The following is a 21398-nucleotide window of genomic DNA, read 5'->3' as shown; positions in this document are numbered from 1 at the left end:
GTCAAAAATTTTAAGTCCCCGGGCAAGTTATTGCTTTACACCGATTTAATATTGAATTATTTTAACAGTATAATTTAATAAGTTTACAGAATAAAAAAGTAACAATACAATTTTTTCTCACTTAATTTATTTTATTGAAGCACTTTAACACAATATGCAGAAATGTAAAGGTACCCTAGAATTAAAAATTCACAACATTAAATGCTGCATTATCCTCCATTCAAACGAATTCAAAGCAAGACAACCGTTCCTCAAAGAGTTCACACTATTTAAGAAAAAAAAATTATTGAATGCTTATCTAAGAGGAGACAAGGTCGTCCTCTAGTTCCACTAGATTCTGCTGCTGGAAAAGCTGTCTCAAACTCCGGTTTATCTTCTTCCATGCATGTTAATTAGGGCTGAGATTAGGATGACAAGGGGGCTTGCCGAAAGTGCCTGTGCCATGCTAACAAAAGTTAATAATGTCTTATTACATGTGTACCCCACTCCTCCAGTTTGACATTGAGGGGAGGGCGATTCCGGTTCCTGTTCCATTTATTTTTCCGGGTAAAACTCTAGGATGATTTTGTTGTGTTTGTTGAAAACTAGCGATTTCTAATGATTAGAAGGAATTCAGGTATGTTTTGTAGGTTTTTGGGGCGATAATTATAAAGGTTTTAAGTAAAATAAAGTCATACAGTGAAAGGAAACAGAACTCTCGTTAACTACGACCAGCTTTGGTCATTTCAACTTTACTTTTACATTGATGTGTGGACAAACACCGCATTTTAATCAAACTTTTTTTCTGTTTTTCGTTATCAATTAAAGATGGAGAACACATGGAAGTAATAAATATGAAGAATACACCCTAAAAAAACATATGGAACTCGAACTTCATGCTTTTTAACAAAAACGGTCACGGTCGAGTTATTTCACATTCGATTAAATTTTTTTTGGCATTGACAGGTGAGTATTGCAAATTAAAGGCAAAATCCTAAGTAACTAATACATTGAAATTAAGGTTTTGAACTTTTGGAAAACCTAAAAGTGGGGACTTAGAAATTTTGACAAGTATATATTTATAAGAAGATTATTTTCGTTATTTTCATCGGCTGAAGGGACGTCACATGATATTCCTCCTTTTGTGATAACGATGCGAAAGTGCCTGGGCGGAAAATGATAACGCACGACACAGGGTTCGGTTGCACTGAAGTTACGTTAAATGTGGCGACATAGTATGAGAAGCGTGTTTTTAACACTGTAACGTAATTACAGCCAAGCCAAGTCTGTTTAGTACGTGTAAGTGCTGTGTTAGTTTATTAACTTTGAGAGATTATATAATATAACTTTTATGGTCTTCAGTGAACGGTCAATATGTGGTTATAAGGACTCTGGCAATTCATATTGACCTCAGACACAGAAAATCATAGGGACCTCACAGGCTCGGTCGCTATCAACCTCTGTGTCTTTGGTCAATATCAATTGCCAGGAGTCCTTATAACCAAATATCGACCTACACTGAAGTCCATAACTGTATAATAATACCTTGTTAACACGAAGAGTAAGAAAACAATGCTATAGGAATCACGCTTGTTAAGACTAAATGTCGATAGCAAAGTCTATATTAGGTGTTGATAAGAAACAGATATTAATAAAAAAATATTTGTCCCTTGTACTTTTATGTATAATGTACATGTTTTAAAGTAAAAAAAAACCTTATAAATATAATTATTGCTTCATTATGGGTTGTAAAAATGAAATTAAAAATAAAACTTGGGGTTCCAAGCTTTTGGCTTTTTGCAGCATTGGATGTTAAAAGACGTCCCATGATATCAACAATTCCAGATTCTACATCCACCACATTATTTTTACATATTATTTTTAAATTGCAGAACTTTTTAAGTTGGACTTTACTCTGGTTCGTCGTTCCTTGCTGGTATGTAATAGTTGTCTGTAAATACATGTAAATGGCTTCATCAGTTGAAAAAGTAACACGCTATTTATTTTCAAAATCTATTTAAACTTTAGCAAAAATGTTGATATTAATTTTATAAAGTGTACATTCTTTTTTTTTAAATACCAAACACATAAACAATATAGAATGACCTCTAGAATCAAAATAAAAGGGCAGTGAAAATTGAATACAGAACTTTGGTGATTTAATAGTGTGCTAGCTTTAAATAATGATTCTAAAGAATCTCCCCGATTTCATGCAAATTAAGTAAACTTTTTAACCATGATGAGTATATGGGATATTATTTAACAAAAAAAAAGAAATCGGGGCGTTTTGAATTCGGTCTTTTGTTTCTAGATTCTGGAAGCTTAAGGGCAATGACGTTCTGTCCATTAAGGTTGTCGTTAACAAAAAGGCCTTGACATTCAGAGAGCCCCCAAATAAACTTTTGGGATAAAGCTCTCTTTCAATGTGGAAATTTGACAAACCCTCTTGCATCGCAAGCAAGATAGCTTTCCTGGTGATGCAATTGATTCTCCTTTGATTTTAGTCATAAAGGCCACAAGAGCCGCCTGTATATTATTTTGATGGGTGCCAGATTTATGTTATGAACATAAATGCAGACAAACCTTTTCCTTTTGCCAAATGCTGACTTACCTTTACGTCTGGGACTCTCTCTGCTTCTTTCAGACTTGGGTTGATCTGTTTTATAATTCTTCAAAAACAATTTATGTTTAGGAATACCTAGAAATAAAATCAAAAAAAAAGTTATAGTTCTGTAACTTATTAATTTCCTCTCCTAAGATACACAGATATTATTTGAAATCAATTTTTTTGTAGCCCATACCTTTAAAATTTAGCAACACTGTACCGATTCCAATAATAATCAACACCGCCACAACAACTAAAACCATCATGATGGTAAAATCTGCATCACCCATAGGCCTAAATAAATGAAACGTTTCAAAAACCTCAATCAAGTTAAAGTAAAATCTTTAAAATATTATATATTAAAAAACAAAAACATTGTTTTTTTATATCACTACCCCCCCTCCCTAAAATTTCATTAGCAAAACTGTTGAATATTATTTCAAAAAAAGGACATTATGCTGTTATTTTAAAAAATATATATATCAAAAATGTAATGGCCGTTCTCGTTTTATTAGTTATTTGTACTACAATGTTTCGTTCTCTTCTCTCATTTATTTGAAACTTAAACTTAATTTCACAAAACAAACGTACCTTGTATTGTTATTGCTAGCTTTGGTTGTTTTATTCGATTGAATAGCATATGCATTAGTTGTTGAAACTTTACAATTTTTATTGGGTTGGCGTTTATGGCGTCCTGATGCAGACCTGCATTTTGTTCTATTACGTGATGGAGATGAAGACATAGATCTGGGTGAGGGTTCAGCAGTTGTTAAAGATTTGGAAGTTACCACAAATGTTGATTCGATAGAATTCTCGAGAATAGCCATTGATTTAATTGATTGAAAACAGGTTTGATCTGGAAAAAACACACGAGATGTATTTAGTAGTTTTCATTATATAGGGGTATAAAAATTAAGCAAAGAAGTCTGTTTTTATTGAATTTTCTTTTTCCTCTGTGATATATCTTTAAAATAAAATAATTTACTGCTTACTCAACGCCCTTTTCTTTCGTTAATAAGAATCCCCAATGTAAAGAAGTGTCTTAAAATCGACATTGAAGACAGAAAATTCTTAATCATTTAGATATTTGATATTACTCTCTTAATTTTTTTTAATTTATTTTATTTATTTATTTATTTATTTTTTTGAAAATGAAAATAAATCATACTTCGTACTTACATGTTAATGATTCATTCGAATAGTAATGAAAAGGACACTCTGAACAAGGTACGTTATAATCCTCTACAATACGACCCACTCCCTCGTTGAACTGTACACAACAGTTTCCTACAAAAAAAAATTATAATAAAAAGTCCCAACCAAGATTTCCTAAAATGCATAGATACTCTGATAAAATTCATTTTATGACCAGTTCATTAGGTATATCAAATAAAGAAACATAAAATGTTTAAAATTACGTTGATTAAAAAAATACGACATGGTTTTCGGTATGTGTTTACCTGTGATAAAATTCCTTGGAGCACACACTTCGATGAGTCTATTTCCAAACCGCACACAATGATACACCAACGGGTCTTCGGTACAAGAATCATGCATATCTTCACACATTTTTTCCTTTGATCTTAGCCGCATAGACTCTACATCTTCTGGGCAAAAATTGACTGCTTTTCCTGTTTTCATCGTCTCGCTGCATATATCAATCTGTATGTCAATAACATAATTAAAATTATGTTTCACATAATTAAAATTAAAGTATCACATGTTTCAAGCATTCATAGAATGATAAATCTCTTAATGAATATATGCAGATAGACTATATTTTTTACATTTCTATATAATTATATGCATTTGTCCATATAGGATTCGCAGTTAGTAAATCAATTTCTTATATCTTTTTAGAGAAATGTTTGCGAGTGGAGAGTTAATTAAATACTGTTTCTGAAATTGAACTGACAGCGTTTAAAAAAGAAAAATATATATATAAGATTTTTTTTTCGAAAAACAAACTTTGAGCTCGAGGCACCCATGTCTCCGGGATGGTCAATAGCCATTCCCGGTTTCTTTAAGATTACAATAAAATCCCAGAGATTCAAGAACCCCAAACGCTCCTAAGTAATTTTTTTAGAGAATTGGTAAAATGCGTACTCAACTTTATCAAAAGGCTTACATTTTCTTTTACATATATATGTGTGGGTTCTTCATACCGATCTAACGTTCGAATTGTCTCTGTCATCTTTTGAAAACCTAGGGACCACCATCAATACATCTATTTAAAACATTCTTTTCAAAATGAAAAACAAATGTGAAAAAATCAGTTGAATATGAAACATCCATATTATCAACCTTTTGAAAAGGAAAAAGTAGATTAAAGTAGACCTTCAAATTACAAATAAATGATTGATTGAATGTCGTTTTACATCCCAGCTCATTCAAATACTTTCACGCTTATACTCTGTAGAGTCGTCATCAAATTCTGGTGAAGGACTCTTAGCATAAACCATTACTAGGAAATTCGTACCAAGATTTGTTGTGGAACCGCAGGTTTTTTCAACAGGGTGAATGTTTGGGAGCACTCGCCAACATTTCTAATAACTTCAATGGAAATGTCCACGGTCGCTTGCACTGTTGTACAGGCCTAGGGCCTCATCCGAAATACTCGCAACTTTCACTTTAAGGAGGTACAACACACCTACCCAAAAAAATTCCTGTCCTTTAGTTTTCGTTATTTTTGTATATTTAGAATATGACTATATCTACTACATGTATGCACATTTTGGACAAAATTGTTCGAGTGGTTTTTGGACAGGAACTTCCAAAAGTTACCCCCCTTTTGTTGTTTACAAGGAGAGAAAATTTTTAATCAATGAACCACTTAGACCTTGATTTTCAAAAAGCCAGGTTAGATATAAACGTCAAATTTCATTGCCTTATTCCTTTAACCATTTAACACAAAAACGTAGTCAATTGTTTTATATACATATCATCAAAACAATTTTTAAAGCCCTTGAACTGAAAAACTATGAATTATCTAAGCCTTGAAAATTGTGTATTTTTCAAATTAAAAAAAAATTTTGTGAAAAAAACCTGTCGTTCAATTTTAGTAAAAAACTTTCTTCAGGTAGCTGGTAGTAAAAATAATCTTCATAATTTTTTGTATAATTTTTGTTAGACCAGTTTTGATTAAATAGCGGAAAATTACCTCCTCCCCATTTCTCAATAAATCACATTCCTACGCGTCTTTCAGACGCGGGTCGATCACTTTGCTATTAATCTACAAATACACGTTTTAAAAAAATCTAATTGGAATATTGCTTTTGCTTTAAAAATATATTAACTTACAAATTTAAAAGTTCTCATATGTAAAGCGCATTTAAATGTAGATTTTTAGGCAATTTTTGAATACCCCTAACACCCCCACCCCTCCCTTTTTTGCGTCGTAGACCATCAGCGTTTGACGAAACGTCGTTTAAAGTGCAAATATACTAGTATTTTGTCATTTGAATTCCGGAGGTATACATTAGTTTTTAAATTCATGAAGGCAGAATAAATCTTGACTACTGTTTTTATATGTATCTGGAAAAAATTACTGAAAGAGTTCATTGTTTAGTCCATGTATGCGTTATGCAATCCATATCACATGAAACCTGGATACGAATTCAAGTTATGTTGAACTTGAATATGCTGATTTTTAATTTTATTTCTTTAATTTTATTTATTAAGAATGGTGTATATTCAACTCTCTGTGATATAAATGGAAATTATTGTAGTTTCTCTCATGTCATTATTTCAAACGAGACAGTATGTGGCCGTGGGGATACATCGACATTTGCATAGATGTACGCCCTTCATGATATTGTACGCATTCTTTCAATTTCGTTGCTTCTAAAGTTAGAATGAAAAATCCGTATTCGTCCACATTAACTTCAAAATATATATCAAACATTAAACTCTTCATATATTTCAGTTTATATCAAATCGCACATTGATATTTTTAAAATCTTATAGGATACGTTTTGATTTGATTCGAGGAAATGCGAACCGACATTGTTGACAGAGAAAGTCAAACGATTTGCTGCAAGAGGATATTCATAAATGCAGATGATTTCAGTACTAGTAAGACGTCGCGCACAAAATTGGGGCTGATTTTGTAACGTCAAAATTTACCTTTTTGACGTTGTTGCATATGTGGTTTAAGCGTAAAAACGTCAAAAATTCAAGGCGTAACAAATCAGACTAGACATTCAATTTTTGCTCCCGTTTTCTTAAAAATGTCTTACTTTTTAATGTTTCTTTGAATACAAAATTTATTTATTTGCACATTTTAAAAATAATATTTATCTGTTAATAAAGTTTTCCCAGTAAATAGAAAATACAGCTCACATTGGTGTTATACGCCCAGTTAAATACATTAATACACACATTTTTGTCGTAGTAACAAAACCGACTTGACATCAAAATCCTCTACTAATCTTTCCTACTGCTTGCTTATAATTTTTTAAAGAAACATTTGACTACTTCTTGAATAGCACATTTCATTTATCAACTTAGTTTTACGAAAAGAACCTGTTATATAGTAAAAAAAATTATCAAACATTCCATCTTTTCTTGTAACTTGTCAAAATTACGGCATGTTACAGAACGTTTCCTATTATACGAACAGTCGCAATAGTCCGTAAATTATCAATTTATTAATTAATGTTGTGTGACATTATCACAGGAAGTTATAGAAGCATGGTACACATTGCCAGAAAAAAACATGTAGCCAAAACGAAAAAATGACCAAAAATACCAACGCCTGTCGTTTACGGTGTTACAAGTTACGCAATTTCAACCCCCATTTCTATGCACGACGTCTGAACAATTTTTTTCTATACTAACATTGTGTATATGAAGTCTATACTATTCAATTCTCGGATTTATCAGGTCTTGCTGTAAATGTCTGATTCTGTGGAAAACCGTGAATAAAGGGAGGAAAATAAACATCTCCTACATTTTCAGAGTTGTTCCTCTTTGATCAGTAAGAATCTGAGAACAACATCGAATTTACATTGTAAAAAGTTTGTTGTTTTATTTCATAAAAGAAGAAAAACAATATTTATATCATAAATGCACAAATTGTAATGAATACCATTAATCGGAATGTTATATAGCCAATACTGTACATAATAATATTTTCGGCTATGTAAAATAAAATTTTCAGAATAAAAAAAATGCTGCGCTTTAATCAAGAATACAATTTATTGTATATGAAATGAAATGAAATAAACATTAAGGGATGGTATTTTACGTCTGGCTTTTTACGGAGTTTAATCGGGTTAATTAAAAAAAAAAACTTATTGATTGAGTATTGGTACGCATAATCAAAGCCAAGCCCAATATCCCATTTTTCGTTTATGATTGATATACATCGGGATCGTTTTACTCGTCATTTTGACGCTCTATTTTTGACGTTAAATTTGATGTCACGTCAAACGTTCAATTGAAATCGCAAGAGTTATCTCCCATAGTGTGTTGTACGTCTTTAAAGTAGCAATTGCTTGACTAAGGAATGGTTGTTGCCACTTTATGGCGACAAAGGTCAATTGATTCATTGAACAAACAAACACCCACCCAGATGATTTTGACCGATTGAGTCACCATTACGCTTGGCAATTGATGAAAGGAAGAAAAAAGGTCAATATTTTTGTTTTAGTTTTTTGGAATGAAATAAAAAAGAATGTTTCTATTCCTTTTCTGTGTTATATCCCTTTGTAAGTTAGGTGATCCTTCATACAATTTTTTCCAGGTTTCCAACTATCTTTTCACTCCCTGACATACCCAACAAACAAGACTCCGATTCTTTAGATTCATGTGTAAAAATTTATTTATTAATTAAGTTCAGATGATAAGCTCAAGTATTTTTACATATTTTTGAAAGAAAGGTTTTTAAGATTATGAAAATGACGTTTTGGGCTTAGTAAACTAAAATATTCTTATTTTTTGGAAGTGAATAGGAAATAAAAGAATTTTGTCTCAGTGTCTATGTGTATTATGATTTTGTAGATATGTTTTTGTATTTGTAGATCTGCCCTTGTTATTTCTTTTCCTAATAAATTTATAACATGAACCTGCGTTTTCCATATCCGCTTGGTTACAATTACAATTCCAGCTAGTGACCTAAAACGGATTCATACAGGGTGTGAAATGGAAATCTGTATTGGGCGAGGCGAAGCCGAAAACTTTTTTCAAAATAAAAAAAAAATGTTTGTGTATATTTTGAAAATATTAAATTTAATCCAGTAACAATCCACATAAAATATCCTTACGGTAACAAGAAATTTAACTTAACTACCTACAGTAAAACTCGGTTATAACGAAGTCACTGGGACCTAAGAAATTACTTCGTTTTATCCGTAATTCGTTATATCCGTATTAGAAATTTTTTAAGATTTATATGGCTGGGAATCCAAGATAACTTCGCTATAACCATGAATTCGCAATATCCGTGTTCGTACTAACCGAGGTTTACTGTATACATAAAGCGTTTCTTTGCCTCCATTTGTATTTACAATAACAACGCTTCGAACGGAATCGTGTGTCCGATTTTCATATTACTCCTCGAAGGAGACGTAATACGGAAAATTTCAGGGAGTCATGTGATTAACTTTTATCAAAGCAGTAATCGATTAGTCTGAAGCGGGATAAATGTAATTGTCAGATGATTTTTCTTTTTGCAAAAACTCACAGAACGCACAGAAAATTAACATGTTAAACAGACGGTCAATCAAGCAGACATACAAAACTTTCTCTTTTTTACTTTCAATTAAAGCGGGTTAATAGTGCAAAGAAGTCATAATAAATTAACTCCAGTGAGAATAACTCCTTTCTTTTATCTAACTCTCTTTCTGCTTTTCAGACAAAGTGCCCTTATCTCCCTGGATGGAGGAAGGGTCAATGGTTATATACTAGCTAGTTATTTTGCTATGTCAATTGAATTAATCGTCATGATGTACAGTAAGTTTCAGAATTGACTGATTGATTGTATTTTGTTTCACGTCCTTATCCAGAATTTTTCATTCATATGGAGATCCTACTATTTGCTGGTTAGGACTTACAGATTTTGTCAACTCGGTATTCAAGTCCATTGAGCAATGCAGTTTTTTATCACCTTCTGCTACACAGGACCTTGATTTACACTGCTCCATCCGAAGGACCGCTCTCCGCATCCCACAGTAGAATTCTAATTCGCGACGTTCTTCGTGAATCTAGAGCAGACTCACTAAACACAGCACCCCGTAAGCTAATTCAGAATTTTAAGCGCAAATTATGGGAAAAAATATACCTGTGTAAATCGCTTCTTGATCCCTAAGTTCTTTGATTCCGATTGGCTTATTTGCATAATCAATAAAAGTAAAAATGTTGTGGCCGCAACGTAATCACAACCACCTGACATCTTAATCATGTATGAGATGTTTCTAGCCTCTTTTGGGAGTTTCCTAGTTCGCTGTTGTCAGTGGTCTTCCAGGCTCTCAAATCTAAAATAAATAAATATAGCAAATAGAATAAATATATTATGAAAAACGATATATGACTTTTTCTATGCCGGATGATAGAACTTTTTTTTTCTCTCTTGTGTACATTATTTGGATCGAGTTATTCAAAGCAGAAGCAATAAACTGTCTTTGCTTCAAAATTTTTATCGGATAGCCATTCCCTATAGCGTCAGTTTCCCACTGATATATTTCAAGGAAAATTACTAAAGTTCGGTAGTCTACAGTTTCTTGTTCAAAGGTTTTACCCTTTGTGTTATACATATGTTAAAAGCTAAAAGTACCTAAATATAGATACGTAGCTTTTAATGTTTGCACGATTTAAGATATTTACCCGACCTACAGTTTTTATAAGCACTAAAAGTACAAAAAGGTTTGTGTCCCGTTTTTTCCTGTAACTGCTGCCAGCCATGATGCCTACTTTGATTCCCAAAGAAAAAAAAACACAATAAAGAAAACGCATTTCTATCTTAGTTTGAAGATAATTTATAAGTCAAGGACTACTAACATCCCCATCCCTCAACCCCGAAATATGTTTTTTTACGCTTTGTATATATCCTTTTTCGTTAGAAAATTCAGCAAGGCTATCAAATCAACAATAACTTCTTCTGAATCAATCCCCCCCCCCCCCCTGAGTATGAGTAATGCTGCATTCAGTGTTTATATTGAAAATGTTTTTGTTTACAAAGAAGCAGCGAATAGCTAAAATAAATCTTAATTTGATTTTATTTTATGCTTGATATACGTATAAGGATAGAAAAATGCTTACTTAAAAGGAATTTTAGAGGGGTAAATGGGACGGTAATTTAAACATTAATTTTATTTGGCAAAATCAACAGGCAGATTTTATTTTGTTTTTAGACTTTCAATGTATACATATAACATTAATTCTACTGAATGAACATGGAAAGCAACGCAGCGAATAAAATATCTACATGTAGGCTAACTAACAACAACAACAACGCGTGTCGTTACTTACACAGGCAATTGGAGTATCGACCCCCCCCCCCCCCTCCAATTCTGTTATTCTGGAGGTTTCCCTATTTTGGATTTTTAATACGTATTGCATGTTATTTATAATGTTACCCTTTTATCTCTTTACGCTGTTTTTAAATACATGTTTACTCATCCCTGGCGTTAGGAAGTAAAAAAATGGAAAGGAGGAAGGGGGTCATATCTTACGTGCCTGTGGTTATTTAGAAGAGGTCAATGCCGCTCAAAAAATGTATATATAATATAAATAATTTAGTTTATGTTTCATTAAGATTACCCTGGTAGTGCCTTAGCAGTTTTTAATTTGTGATCAACCTTTATAAAGATTTGTCTGAGATAAGCACATACCGTTTAATAATTGAGTTCGACTTTCCATCGGTGAGCAAAGTTTTGACGCTGTTTACGGAGATAAATGAAAACAAAGATATGCATGCCATATATGGTTGTGTAGATAAATTATGGTAGAAGACAATGCTAATAAACAATTTGTTAGTGCATTTCCACTGTAAGTGTTCACTAAAATGAATGCGTTTCTGAGGAGGGGGTATCGAGTGTAATTCGGAGTTAGATAGCCTGTTTTATAATTATACTCATTTAATACATGTATTTAATATTTATAAATCATACATGATACAAGGGTTAAAATTTATTTCCGAAACAAGTACATGTGCTCTAAGAATAGACCCGAGAAGTTGCGATTGATGACACATAATGAATCGCTTCTAACACTTTCAGTGATGGTCATTCGAATCAAAAGAAGCCTTCATTATTTTTATAACTTCAGCATGTTCTATGCAGTGGCGTAGCATCGTTTTTGAAAGTGGGGGGGGGGGCAGTCGGAGAATTTTTTTTTACTTACCTGAAAAAGTTGAAAAGCAAAAAAAAAAGGGGGGGTATAGGCTAACTTTTTTTCAGTGTCAACTACTTTCAGTACCAATTCTATTGCTTCATTTTCGGTACATCATTAAAACTGGGGGGGGGGGGGGCAACCAGGTTTTCAATTAACATTTGCTATCGTATAGATAAGGTTGGGAAAAAATTGGGGGTGGGGGGCAGGCCCCCCCCTGCCCCCCCTTGTTGCTACGCCCCTGCTATGAATATGTTACACTAAGATACCAATTTCAACAAAAGTTTCAGCTATATAGATAATGTACTGAAATTTTCCCTTTCTCACCGTGACGTCATAATCAGATGTGCACAAGAAAGTCGCCCAAATCATATAAATTGCGTACCAAGTTTTAATGACGTCAGCAAACCCGCGACCTACGTTAAAGGTTCCAGAGATATTCCAGAGATATTCCAGCTATATTCTATCTATAAGGGCCATTTTGTATGAACACGTGGAACCAGCGTTACCTGGACCGAAAACCCACTGGGAGCCAGTTGGTGGGAGTCCGTCGTAAAACGGGGAGTATCAGGACGCGGTCGCGTGGTACACTGGAATGAGGATATGGACATATAAAGACTTTATATGATATTTATTGTAGATAATTTTTTGTAAAATATGTTGTAAATATTGTTTTTTTTATTGATTTTATTTATCGATAAAAATTTGTAAATAGAAAAAAATCTTGTTGTGTCTGACTGAACAGAGCACGACGGCTGTCGTGACAGGATGGTAATATGAGAAGTTGCATGTAAATATTTAATTATGATCCATATCTGTTTTCGACGAATAGAGCAATCATCATTTCCAAAAACTAATAAAACATAACCTCTGTCAAAAATAGTCGCGTTCTCCGAAAAAGGAAGTAATAACATCAGGATGTTTTGTTTTGAGTTTGTGTTTTCATTTTCATATATGCTTTACTTATTTAGAATTAATTTAGAAAATATCATACTTTTAAATCAAAATCAAAAAGTAATTTTCAAAGACTTTTTAGACAGAAACAGAGACATTGTGTTTCCTATTATAACGTAAGAAAAATAGAAGCTTTAGAGGCTTTTGACATTTAGCTAAGAATTTTGAAAAGAAAATTATCCTATTACACATTATGGTTTAAAAAAGAAGAACAATTCTGAATAAGGTGTTCGTTAGCACCCTGTATTGCATTATAATATAAAAGGAAAAAAAGAATATAACCATCAGGGCGATTATAATATTCTTTCATTTGATTCAACAATGAAACATAATATAAATAAAAACATTTCCATAGTTAGTAAAGGATTTTAAAACCAGTTTTATATAAAAAGAGATCGAAAAAATAATCACCAAATATTTAAAGGGGGAATAAGAGGCGAAACCCCTCTCCTTCAAATTTTCAAAGTATTGTGGAGTCATAATAGGTATAATTGTCATGCCAGTGTTATATAAATACTTATAATTGTAGTCATTATTATCAAAGTTTGAGATGATCTGATTTCGTAGTATTAAGTGTTGTTATACGACCCCTAAGTTAACATGTCCTCTGTGATTTGTTTAAACAAGGTGTAAATGAAATGTTCATGACGTAATGCATTGTTGTTTATAGCTTATTTATTTTGTATAAGTTATTGTTAAACCAGTGTTGCAGGGATATAATTTAATATCATTGAATATGTAATGTAAATAACAGAGTTTAAAAGTTCTATTTACCTTCGTCACATGTATGCTGCCATTTTACCGGAACTGATGTATGGCTCTAGAGTAGTAATTTATGCATTTGATCCCAAGTCACAGTCTATTTTCGTCTGGCGGTCTATTTGAAAGTATATTGTGATTTTCTTCCGGGTTTTGATATCTATTTGAGTGACGAAGATTCTTTGTAGTAGAATGATAATCCTGATGTTATTTTGTTTGTAATTAAAGTTGTATTTATTATTTTATTTATAAGCTCCGGCAGTATCTCCGGTGGTGTCCAATCTTGCATGTGTGTTTCTCCGGTGGATGAGTTTGTGTATAAATACGGCCGGTATATTTTCTCCGGTAAATGTACTTTCCAGACTTTGTTTTGACGCAGAACAGTTTAGGTGCACAATAAAAATATCGACTAAGTTTTGTATTTAAAAATGTATTCGTAGTCGGGATGGCGATTATTTTAAGTACATTATTCATATCGGATAATTGTAATTATCATTAATAACTACATGTCGAGGACGATTATATTTTATATTTAGACTAGTCACGTGATTCGGCAGTCACGCTATTTTAGCACATTGACTTGAAGTATTGATGTTACATATAAACATCAATAGTGCAAGGGCATAACCAAGTTAAATTTCAAAGTTAGTATATATATATATATACTTCAACCCGCATTGTAGTTTCTAAAAAGTGTAGCGATCCTGTCTAACTTCTGCAATTTCATTGTTAAAATTATACATGTATGACCGAATGATATATTTTTTGCTGGTCAGCGGCATGAAATATTGATATAATTAGATTGTTTTTAAGATTTCTTCAGGATCGCAGCACTTTTCAGATACCTTAATAGTTTTATAAATGAAATGTAAAAGCTTACTTTGATTCATAGAGTGTATGCCCTTGCACTAGATCGATTTATTAAGACCCCCCACATTACCCTCTGATGTACTTGCATACAAATATACGGCAGTGTGAATTGAATACGTACATGTAATGTACATATAATATATTAATAAAATAGTGAAGAAGATATTAAATTCATGTTAATGGCCCATAGAATATCTGTAAAATTAGAGAATACAATTTTGTTGAGAAAATATTACTTGATCTGTCTCTCACTGCATACAAACTACGTCACATTGTAAGAAATGACGTCATATTGACAAGTGTATTGCGATCAGTGACTTGTTTAAATAACTTGTTATGTGGGATTTAACGAACGACAAAACAACACGCTGTAGTAAGTTTTTATGTAGTTTAATGATTTTTTACTAGTTAACTCTTTACAACTTATTGAATTGTTTAGCAACATACACCGAATCCTCGCGTCATAGATATATTACGTTTCCATTTCCCCGCAAGCACTTTACAGCGGGGTACAAGTTTCTCTAAAGTTTAGCGTAAATAATATTATGACGTAATATTTTATTTAGAATATAACTTTTCTTATTTTATGAAAATTAAGCAAGTATAAAATAGTTGGAATTTGGCAATAAATTGAAGATTAAATGAACTTTTTATAGTGCGTGAAAATGCGTGGTTGCGGGGAAAAGGTAAATGCGTGATTTTGCTTTAGAAATAGGAAACGGTATATGCGATAAAATGCGTTACTGCGGGGAATGGGTTTAAATTAGCAGATAAACTCATTTTGTGGTATTTTAAAGAAATGTTGTATGACGTATATTATGTATGATGTCATAGTCAAGTTTTCCCGTACAAATTAGGCTCCGCCTCCTTTTTGTATGACGTATATTATGTATGATGTCATAGTCAAGTTTTCCCGTACAAATTAGGCTCCGCCTCCTTTTTGTAACCTTAACTGTGCTGCGGAGCTGGCTAGACGTATAGAAATTTAATGAAGTAAGTTTTAGGAAATAGAGGGTTATTCTTTCTATCTTTAGGTATACGGTAATTTAATTTACGGGTTAATCCCTTAATTAATTACCTAATAAGTACAAATTAACGAAATTATCAGTTTTTATAGAAATGGGTCTAGGAATTTGCTTATTTAATTAATGGGTAAATCCCTTAATTAATCTCCATCTGAAAACAAGTGGAAATAGAACTAGGAACAATTTATTTTCATAATAGTCAACTTACAATGATTTTCTACAGTAAAACTCGGTTATAACGAAGTCAAGGGGACCTATGAATTTGCTTCACTATATCCGTAATTCGTTATATCCATATAAGGAATACGTTAAATTTACATAGCTGGGGATCCAAAATAACTTCGTTATAACCGTAAATTCGCTATAACCGTGTTCGTACAAAACGAGTTTTGCTGTATTTGATTTAAAGATTATTTCTCTGATTTATGGACTTCGTGGATAACTATTGAAATCTCTTGTTTTTTTAAGAGACTCTACATAATTCTTAAGGCATAGGAGTATAATTTCATTTATTCATAAATATATCAAGGGTTATTCCCAGGATAATCATACTCCAGATAAGTAAAATCCCAATCTATATAGTAAGAAATTATATTGAACAAAGCCTAGGTTATATTGTTTTATAGCAAAGTTTATCTTCGTTCGTTATGTTGACATGTCTTGTGTATCTTATGAACAATAAACCTGTAAACTGGAATTATGTTTATTTATTAGCTGGAAAGTCAGTCTGGTTATTCTAGATTTAAAACACATCCTGAGAAGTGTAAAGAAATGAAATCATCATCCTGATAAAACTTTAGAAAATTAGATCCCAATAAAAAAGCCCTACCCTTAGAGAGCACCACAGTATTTTCAAGTCATAAAGTTACATAATTATAATGCCATACTTTGTTTTTTTTTCCTAATTAAGGGTCAATTAGTTTATTCGGTTCTCTTTACAATCAAGTCTGAAAGCCTTTTCATATTTGTAATATGCTATCTGATCTATTTTTTTTAACTGCATTTAAAATATGAAATATAGAGTATATTCTTTAAAACACTAAAACAAGTTGCAAAAGGTATAAAAAAACAAGAAAAACAGGAATAATATAATTATCATCTATCATGACAATTATTTTACATCTAATACTAATCGAAATTAATATTTATAAAATGTTGATTAGGAGACAAAGTAAATACCTACCCGTCTGTACCATGTTTACGACATTAACTGAAAGTGAAACTAAAACTATCAGAATTCAAGGGTTTCATGTCCGTGGGAGTTAAGAGCACGTGTTCTACAACATATTCTATTACAAATAACAAAAAGAATAATATATGTACATGTATAATTTGTAATTGTTAAAATTAATATTGTCCTTGGGATTACATAAATGTGGAAATAAACTAAAGAACATAACTTAATTATTTACAATGTAACTACTTCAGTAGTTAAAGGATAAACCAATGATGTATTAAATATATTAGTTATCGGCAATAAATAATGTAAATTTTAATTGTGGTTCTATTTACTTGGTAAGTATGAACAGCGTTGTCCTTGTCAATGGACTCTTTTTGAAAAGGAAAAAAAAATCTATAATTATATTTTTAAAAAAAAACATCATATGTTTGAAATGTCAGGTGTACTGCTCTTTGATGACTGATTTAAACTCTGCTAAAATATGAGAAAATGTGTGACGGTTTCCGACCATAACTTCTTCACACACACATTTTTTATAAAAGTATTTCTACATTGTACATGGGCTCAGTGGATAGGGTATTGTTTTCATTGGAAATATTTCTCGAAAAGTGAATGCCAATTGTATTTCTGTTTTTAATTTTTTTTGCCTAACACTAGCAGTGATAATTTGTAAAAGTCACTAAAAAGACAAGTGAATCCACTGCCCATACAACCACTGCCTTAAAACTGGTGTTTTTTTTGTCTAGGTATTGGATATATTTACTAAATAAGATAAGTAAATTAAAATTCTAAGCATACATGTTACACCTGTACATGTAATGTAATGTAATGTCAATAGGTTTCTAATAATCTATAGGATCTTCTCTCCACTACTCACTATCTTAGAGAGTAAACAAAAGACTAACTTATCACGACCCTGGTGATAACGAGTGTGCTCTATATGTAAAACACGATTAACTGTGAAATTTTAGCATTTCCTAGGTAATGTGATGCATTTGATTGTCAATTTTTCATATGTTAAGAAATGAGAAAACAGTTAAACAAATTTTGTTTTTGTATGTAAATTAAATGTACGTGTAAAACAAAGAACGAAAGAAACTTAGTATTTATATTTGTGTTTGGACACCTGTAAACAAATTCTTCAACACAAAAAAATATTGACCACAAACTGAACAGTTTTTGTCAAAAAAGTAAAGTGTTAACTATCTATAGTTCTTGCAAAGTCATGAGGATTACAAACATTAAACAAGAGGCCCAGGGCACATTGCTCACCTGAGCAATTAGCTAGGAAAAAACACACATCAGATCAGAACTGAAAGTTTACTGAGGGGGGGGGGCTGAATTTTAACCCCCCAGGGGGTCATGATTTGAACAAACTTAAATCTACAATACCTGAGGACGTTTCCCTATAAATAGCACTAAGCATGGCTTTAAAGTATTTGAAAAGAAGATTTTAAAAGGTTGCCCTAGAGTTTCCTCTGTAAAACTTTTATCGGCCATTAAATTTGGCCCCACCCTACCGCTGGGGGTCGTGATTCTAACAAAATTGAATCTACACTACCTGGTGATGATTCCAATTTTTCTTTGCTTCTGGGTTTTAAGCCAATTATCCAAGTATATATATATATTTATGATGAAGAAAGGTGCATCTAGCAAAGTGGTTTTTAACGCCCCCAGGGTCAAAGGGGGGGGGGGGGTTCATAGCCTGAAAATGAATTAAATCTTTGAAATCTGCTTTTTGGTATTAATCAACCATTTTATGATAAAATTTCCAAAATTTTGAAATGTGTGGTCCCAGCGTCAGTGGTTCCTTTGGGGTGAGGTGCACAACTGGTTATAAAGTGGAAGTGCATTTTCTCTTTGTTACTCTGATCTATCTCTGGGTATTAAGTAAATAGAGTAAGCATGCTAAGTTAATAATTATGATAAGCAATGGTGCCTCTTTCAAAATTGTAAATTGTGAATTTCATGGCCTCCGGTTTAAACACAAACCAAATTTAATTGTTTGAAAGTTGTTACACAATACTCAGGTGACCTATAAGGCCCGTGGGCCTCTTGTTTTCATTATTTGTCATATTTGCCATAAAACAACGGATGTTTTCAATAATTATAAAAAAAATCCAAACAAAGGTTTTATTCACAAACAAGGTTATCTTGATATTGGAAGAGTCTGCAGAAAGCTGATATAAAATTACATTGGAAATCCTTGTAACATTTATGCTGGACAGTTCGATTTTTCCTGCTTTCTAGGTTTAACGTTTCTGAAACAATTTATTACGATCTGTCAAAGTATTATGCAAATCGGTTTTAAAAAGTTTCCCTTCCTGGCGACCTTCACGGTAGCCTGTCGGTAGTGATCAGAAGGTCATAAGTGGAATCTGAATAAAAAAGTGAAACCCTTCCTTCCCCAAGCACTTTGAGGTCAAAGTTACATGTCTTTCGGACGACACGTGTATCTTCAACTACATTACGATGTATAACCATGACAGTATCTTTTGAAATATGTCACATATTTAAAAGAAATAACCAATTGCAAGTTGACGCCGTACTCCTGTTGAAAACTTGGTGAATGATATGCACATGCAAATATATACATTTTTTAAAAAATACTCCGATGAGGCTTGCATGTAAGCATAATTTCGTACAAAGCTACATGTAAGACTCTTCATGAAATATGCCTACGGGACACCTCTGTATAATTTACACACCAGTCATATTAATGAAGTGAAAGAGAAGCATGCAATAATAATGATGATAATAAAAAAACTAGCTAATTTATGATAGCTAATTTATGATAGGTTTAAGAATAATCATGCAATCTAGCTGTGCTTCTCTCGACATTTTTCGATAAAAGGGATTTAAAAAAAAAAGATTCATGGAATAAGATTGTTTTTATTTACCAAGAAGAATAACGTTAGTGGCACAAAAGTCGAAAGTTGCATTTGAATAAGCATTTGTCATGCAGTGGTAAGTTTAAAGTTGAGCATTGTTTTCTGTCTGATTCCAGAAACCATTCAGATTTATTGTTTGGACACATTTCTACTTTCTTGACCATTTCTACTATCGAGAAATCTGTTTTGGTAATTCTAGCTCTAATCTGAAATAAATTGAAATTTTTTAACAAAATTCACATTTTCACTATTATAATTACCTCCATATATACAATATACAATAATATTTTATGGGTATTACTTACATGCACTACCTCTGATAATAAAAGGCATCCAGTGGAGGAAATTATGTAAAATGTAATGCGAAGACCTACAAAAACAGAAAAAAAGATATGAGTGGAAGGGATTGCAAAAGTCTATGAAATTGAGTGGCAAAACTTTTTATCGGAATGAAGAGGACCCACACAAAAATGAATATGCATATTGTACATGCTAAATAATATACTTATTAATCAGCAAAATGTTACACAGTTGCCACAACATATAAACTAGCATCTTCTGATAAGATATTTTCCGCATTAACCCTTGACCTCCGATATTTACATATTTTTTAACCACGATCTAATTGAAATTAATCAATAAAGTTCGTCCAATCAATATTTTTGAAATCATTTTTTCTTGATAACTATAAATGTATTCGGAAATGTGTTATATATTGACTATTTAAATTAAAAATCAACAACCCATAAGATAATGTGCCGTTTGTGGAATGTAATGGGAAACAGTGAAACAATTATTTATGATATTAACGTGCAAAGAAGGGGAAATGTTCTGCTTTTGATTAAATCATTTAAGGCTGAATGATACAGAAACAACATTGACATTACGCTTTGTGCTTTTTTTGTAGTTTTCTGTCCTCGAAGCAAAAAAAGGGAATAAGATTCTGTCAAAAATCGAGATTCAGTAAATATCTCTATATATCAAAAACATGTGCCTTAAATTATTTTTCTGTTATTAGATAACAGATGTTGATTAAAGGAAAACATCATTTCAAGACTTTATTGTCATCATTTCAAATCATATTTTTGTTAAAAATGACAGGATCAAATGTCAAGGTTAATAAGTAGAGTAATCTATCTGACACACCTGGCTAGCAAAGGTAATTAATCAGCAATTACCTTTTCCTAATTGCATCCTCCTTCATATAGAGTTCGGAATTAAATTGTTCATCATTTTGATTTGTTCATGGACGATGAAATCTTTTTTTTCTTTCTCATGACAGAAACCGTGTTCTAAGGAAAAGTAATAATTATGACAAAAACCATGTTCTAAGTAAGGAAAAGTAATAATCATAAAAAAGCAATTTGATTAAAATATGATGATTTTTTTAAAGATAGTTTATAATTTCTACTTTCAATTCTTTTCTTTTTCACTGTATGTAAGAAAGGTTTTCTCTTGCAACTTTTCTAACACGATTTCGTTAATTTGTTAAATAAGTATAATGGGTGATATCTATATCACCCATTATATCAAATATTATATTAGATATAATATATTGATATCAAATATTATATTAGAAAAGGTACGCCCTATGAGACCTACCTGTCGTATGCGGCACCGAAAATGAAACAGGGAAATCTAAAAATATAAACAAGTCATGAGTCCAGAGTATTCAGAGAAACGTAACCTATATTCATCATTAAAAAACCAATATTAAAATATTAAAAATAGAAAAAAGTAATATGATTTAGGTCACTGCGGCCTTGGTATATATATTGAATGAAGTAATGTGGAATGCGGTGGAG

At 32.0% G+C, this 21398-nt stretch overlaps 1 protein-coding gene and 1 long non-coding RNA gene across 2 annotated transcripts; both read right to left on the bottom strand.

Moving 5' to 3' along the window:
• Nucleotides 1-522: 522 nt before the first annotated feature.
• Nucleotides 523-16726, bottom strand: LOC134258189 (uncharacterized). The gene is made up of 8 exons (XM_062740731.1): nucleotides 16706-16726; nucleotides 9867-10059; nucleotides 4045-4246; nucleotides 3764-3871; nucleotides 3176-3440; nucleotides 2781-2878; nucleotides 2591-2677; nucleotides 523-1930 (listed from the first exon to the last, which is right to left on the bottom strand). The coding sequence occupies exons 2-8, from the start codon at nucleotides 9984-9986 to the stop codon at nucleotides 1890-1892; spliced, it is 921 nt and encodes a 306-aa protein (XP_062596715.1). The 5' UTR covers nucleotides 9987-10059; nucleotides 16706-16726; the 3' UTR covers nucleotides 523-1889.
• A 2947-nt stretch (nucleotides 16727-19673) lies between these two features.
• Nucleotides 19674-21260, bottom strand: LOC134258191 (uncharacterized). The gene is made up of 4 exons (XR_009990110.1): nucleotides 21196-21260; nucleotides 20772-20921; nucleotides 19899-19963; nucleotides 19674-19799 (listed from the first exon to the last, which is right to left on the bottom strand). It is a non-coding gene; the product is annotated as an uncharacterized LOC134258191 (long non-coding RNA).
• Nucleotides 21261-21398: the final 138 nt, after the last annotated feature.

The sequence above is a fragment of the Saccostrea cucullata genome, unplaced genomic scaffold (genome assembly GCF_032062105.1).
Source record: "Saccostrea cucullata isolate Sc308-1 unplaced genomic scaffold, CSIRO_AGI_Scuc_v1 ctg4123, whole genome shotgun sequence".
Lineage (NCBI taxonomy): Eukaryota > Metazoa > Mollusca > Bivalvia > Ostreida > Ostreidae > Saccostrea > Saccostrea cuccullata.
This window is presented reverse-complemented; position numbering and strand designations above follow the sequence as displayed.

Bases quoted from the DNA above. Each gene is read 5' to 3' on its own strand.
- LOC134258189 (XM_062740731.1), bottom strand. From the start codon at position 9,986: ATGATTAAGATGTCAGGTGGTTGTGATTACGTTGCGGCCACAACATTT. The intron at 2,678-2,780 runs GTATGGGCTACA...TTTTATTTCTAG, and splicing joins AGTGTTGCTAAATTTTAAAG to GTATTCCTAAACATAAATTG. The intron at 1,931-2,590 runs GTAAGTCAGCAT...ATGTATTTACAG, and splicing joins AGAGAGTCCCAGACGTAAAG to ACAACTATTACATACCAGCA.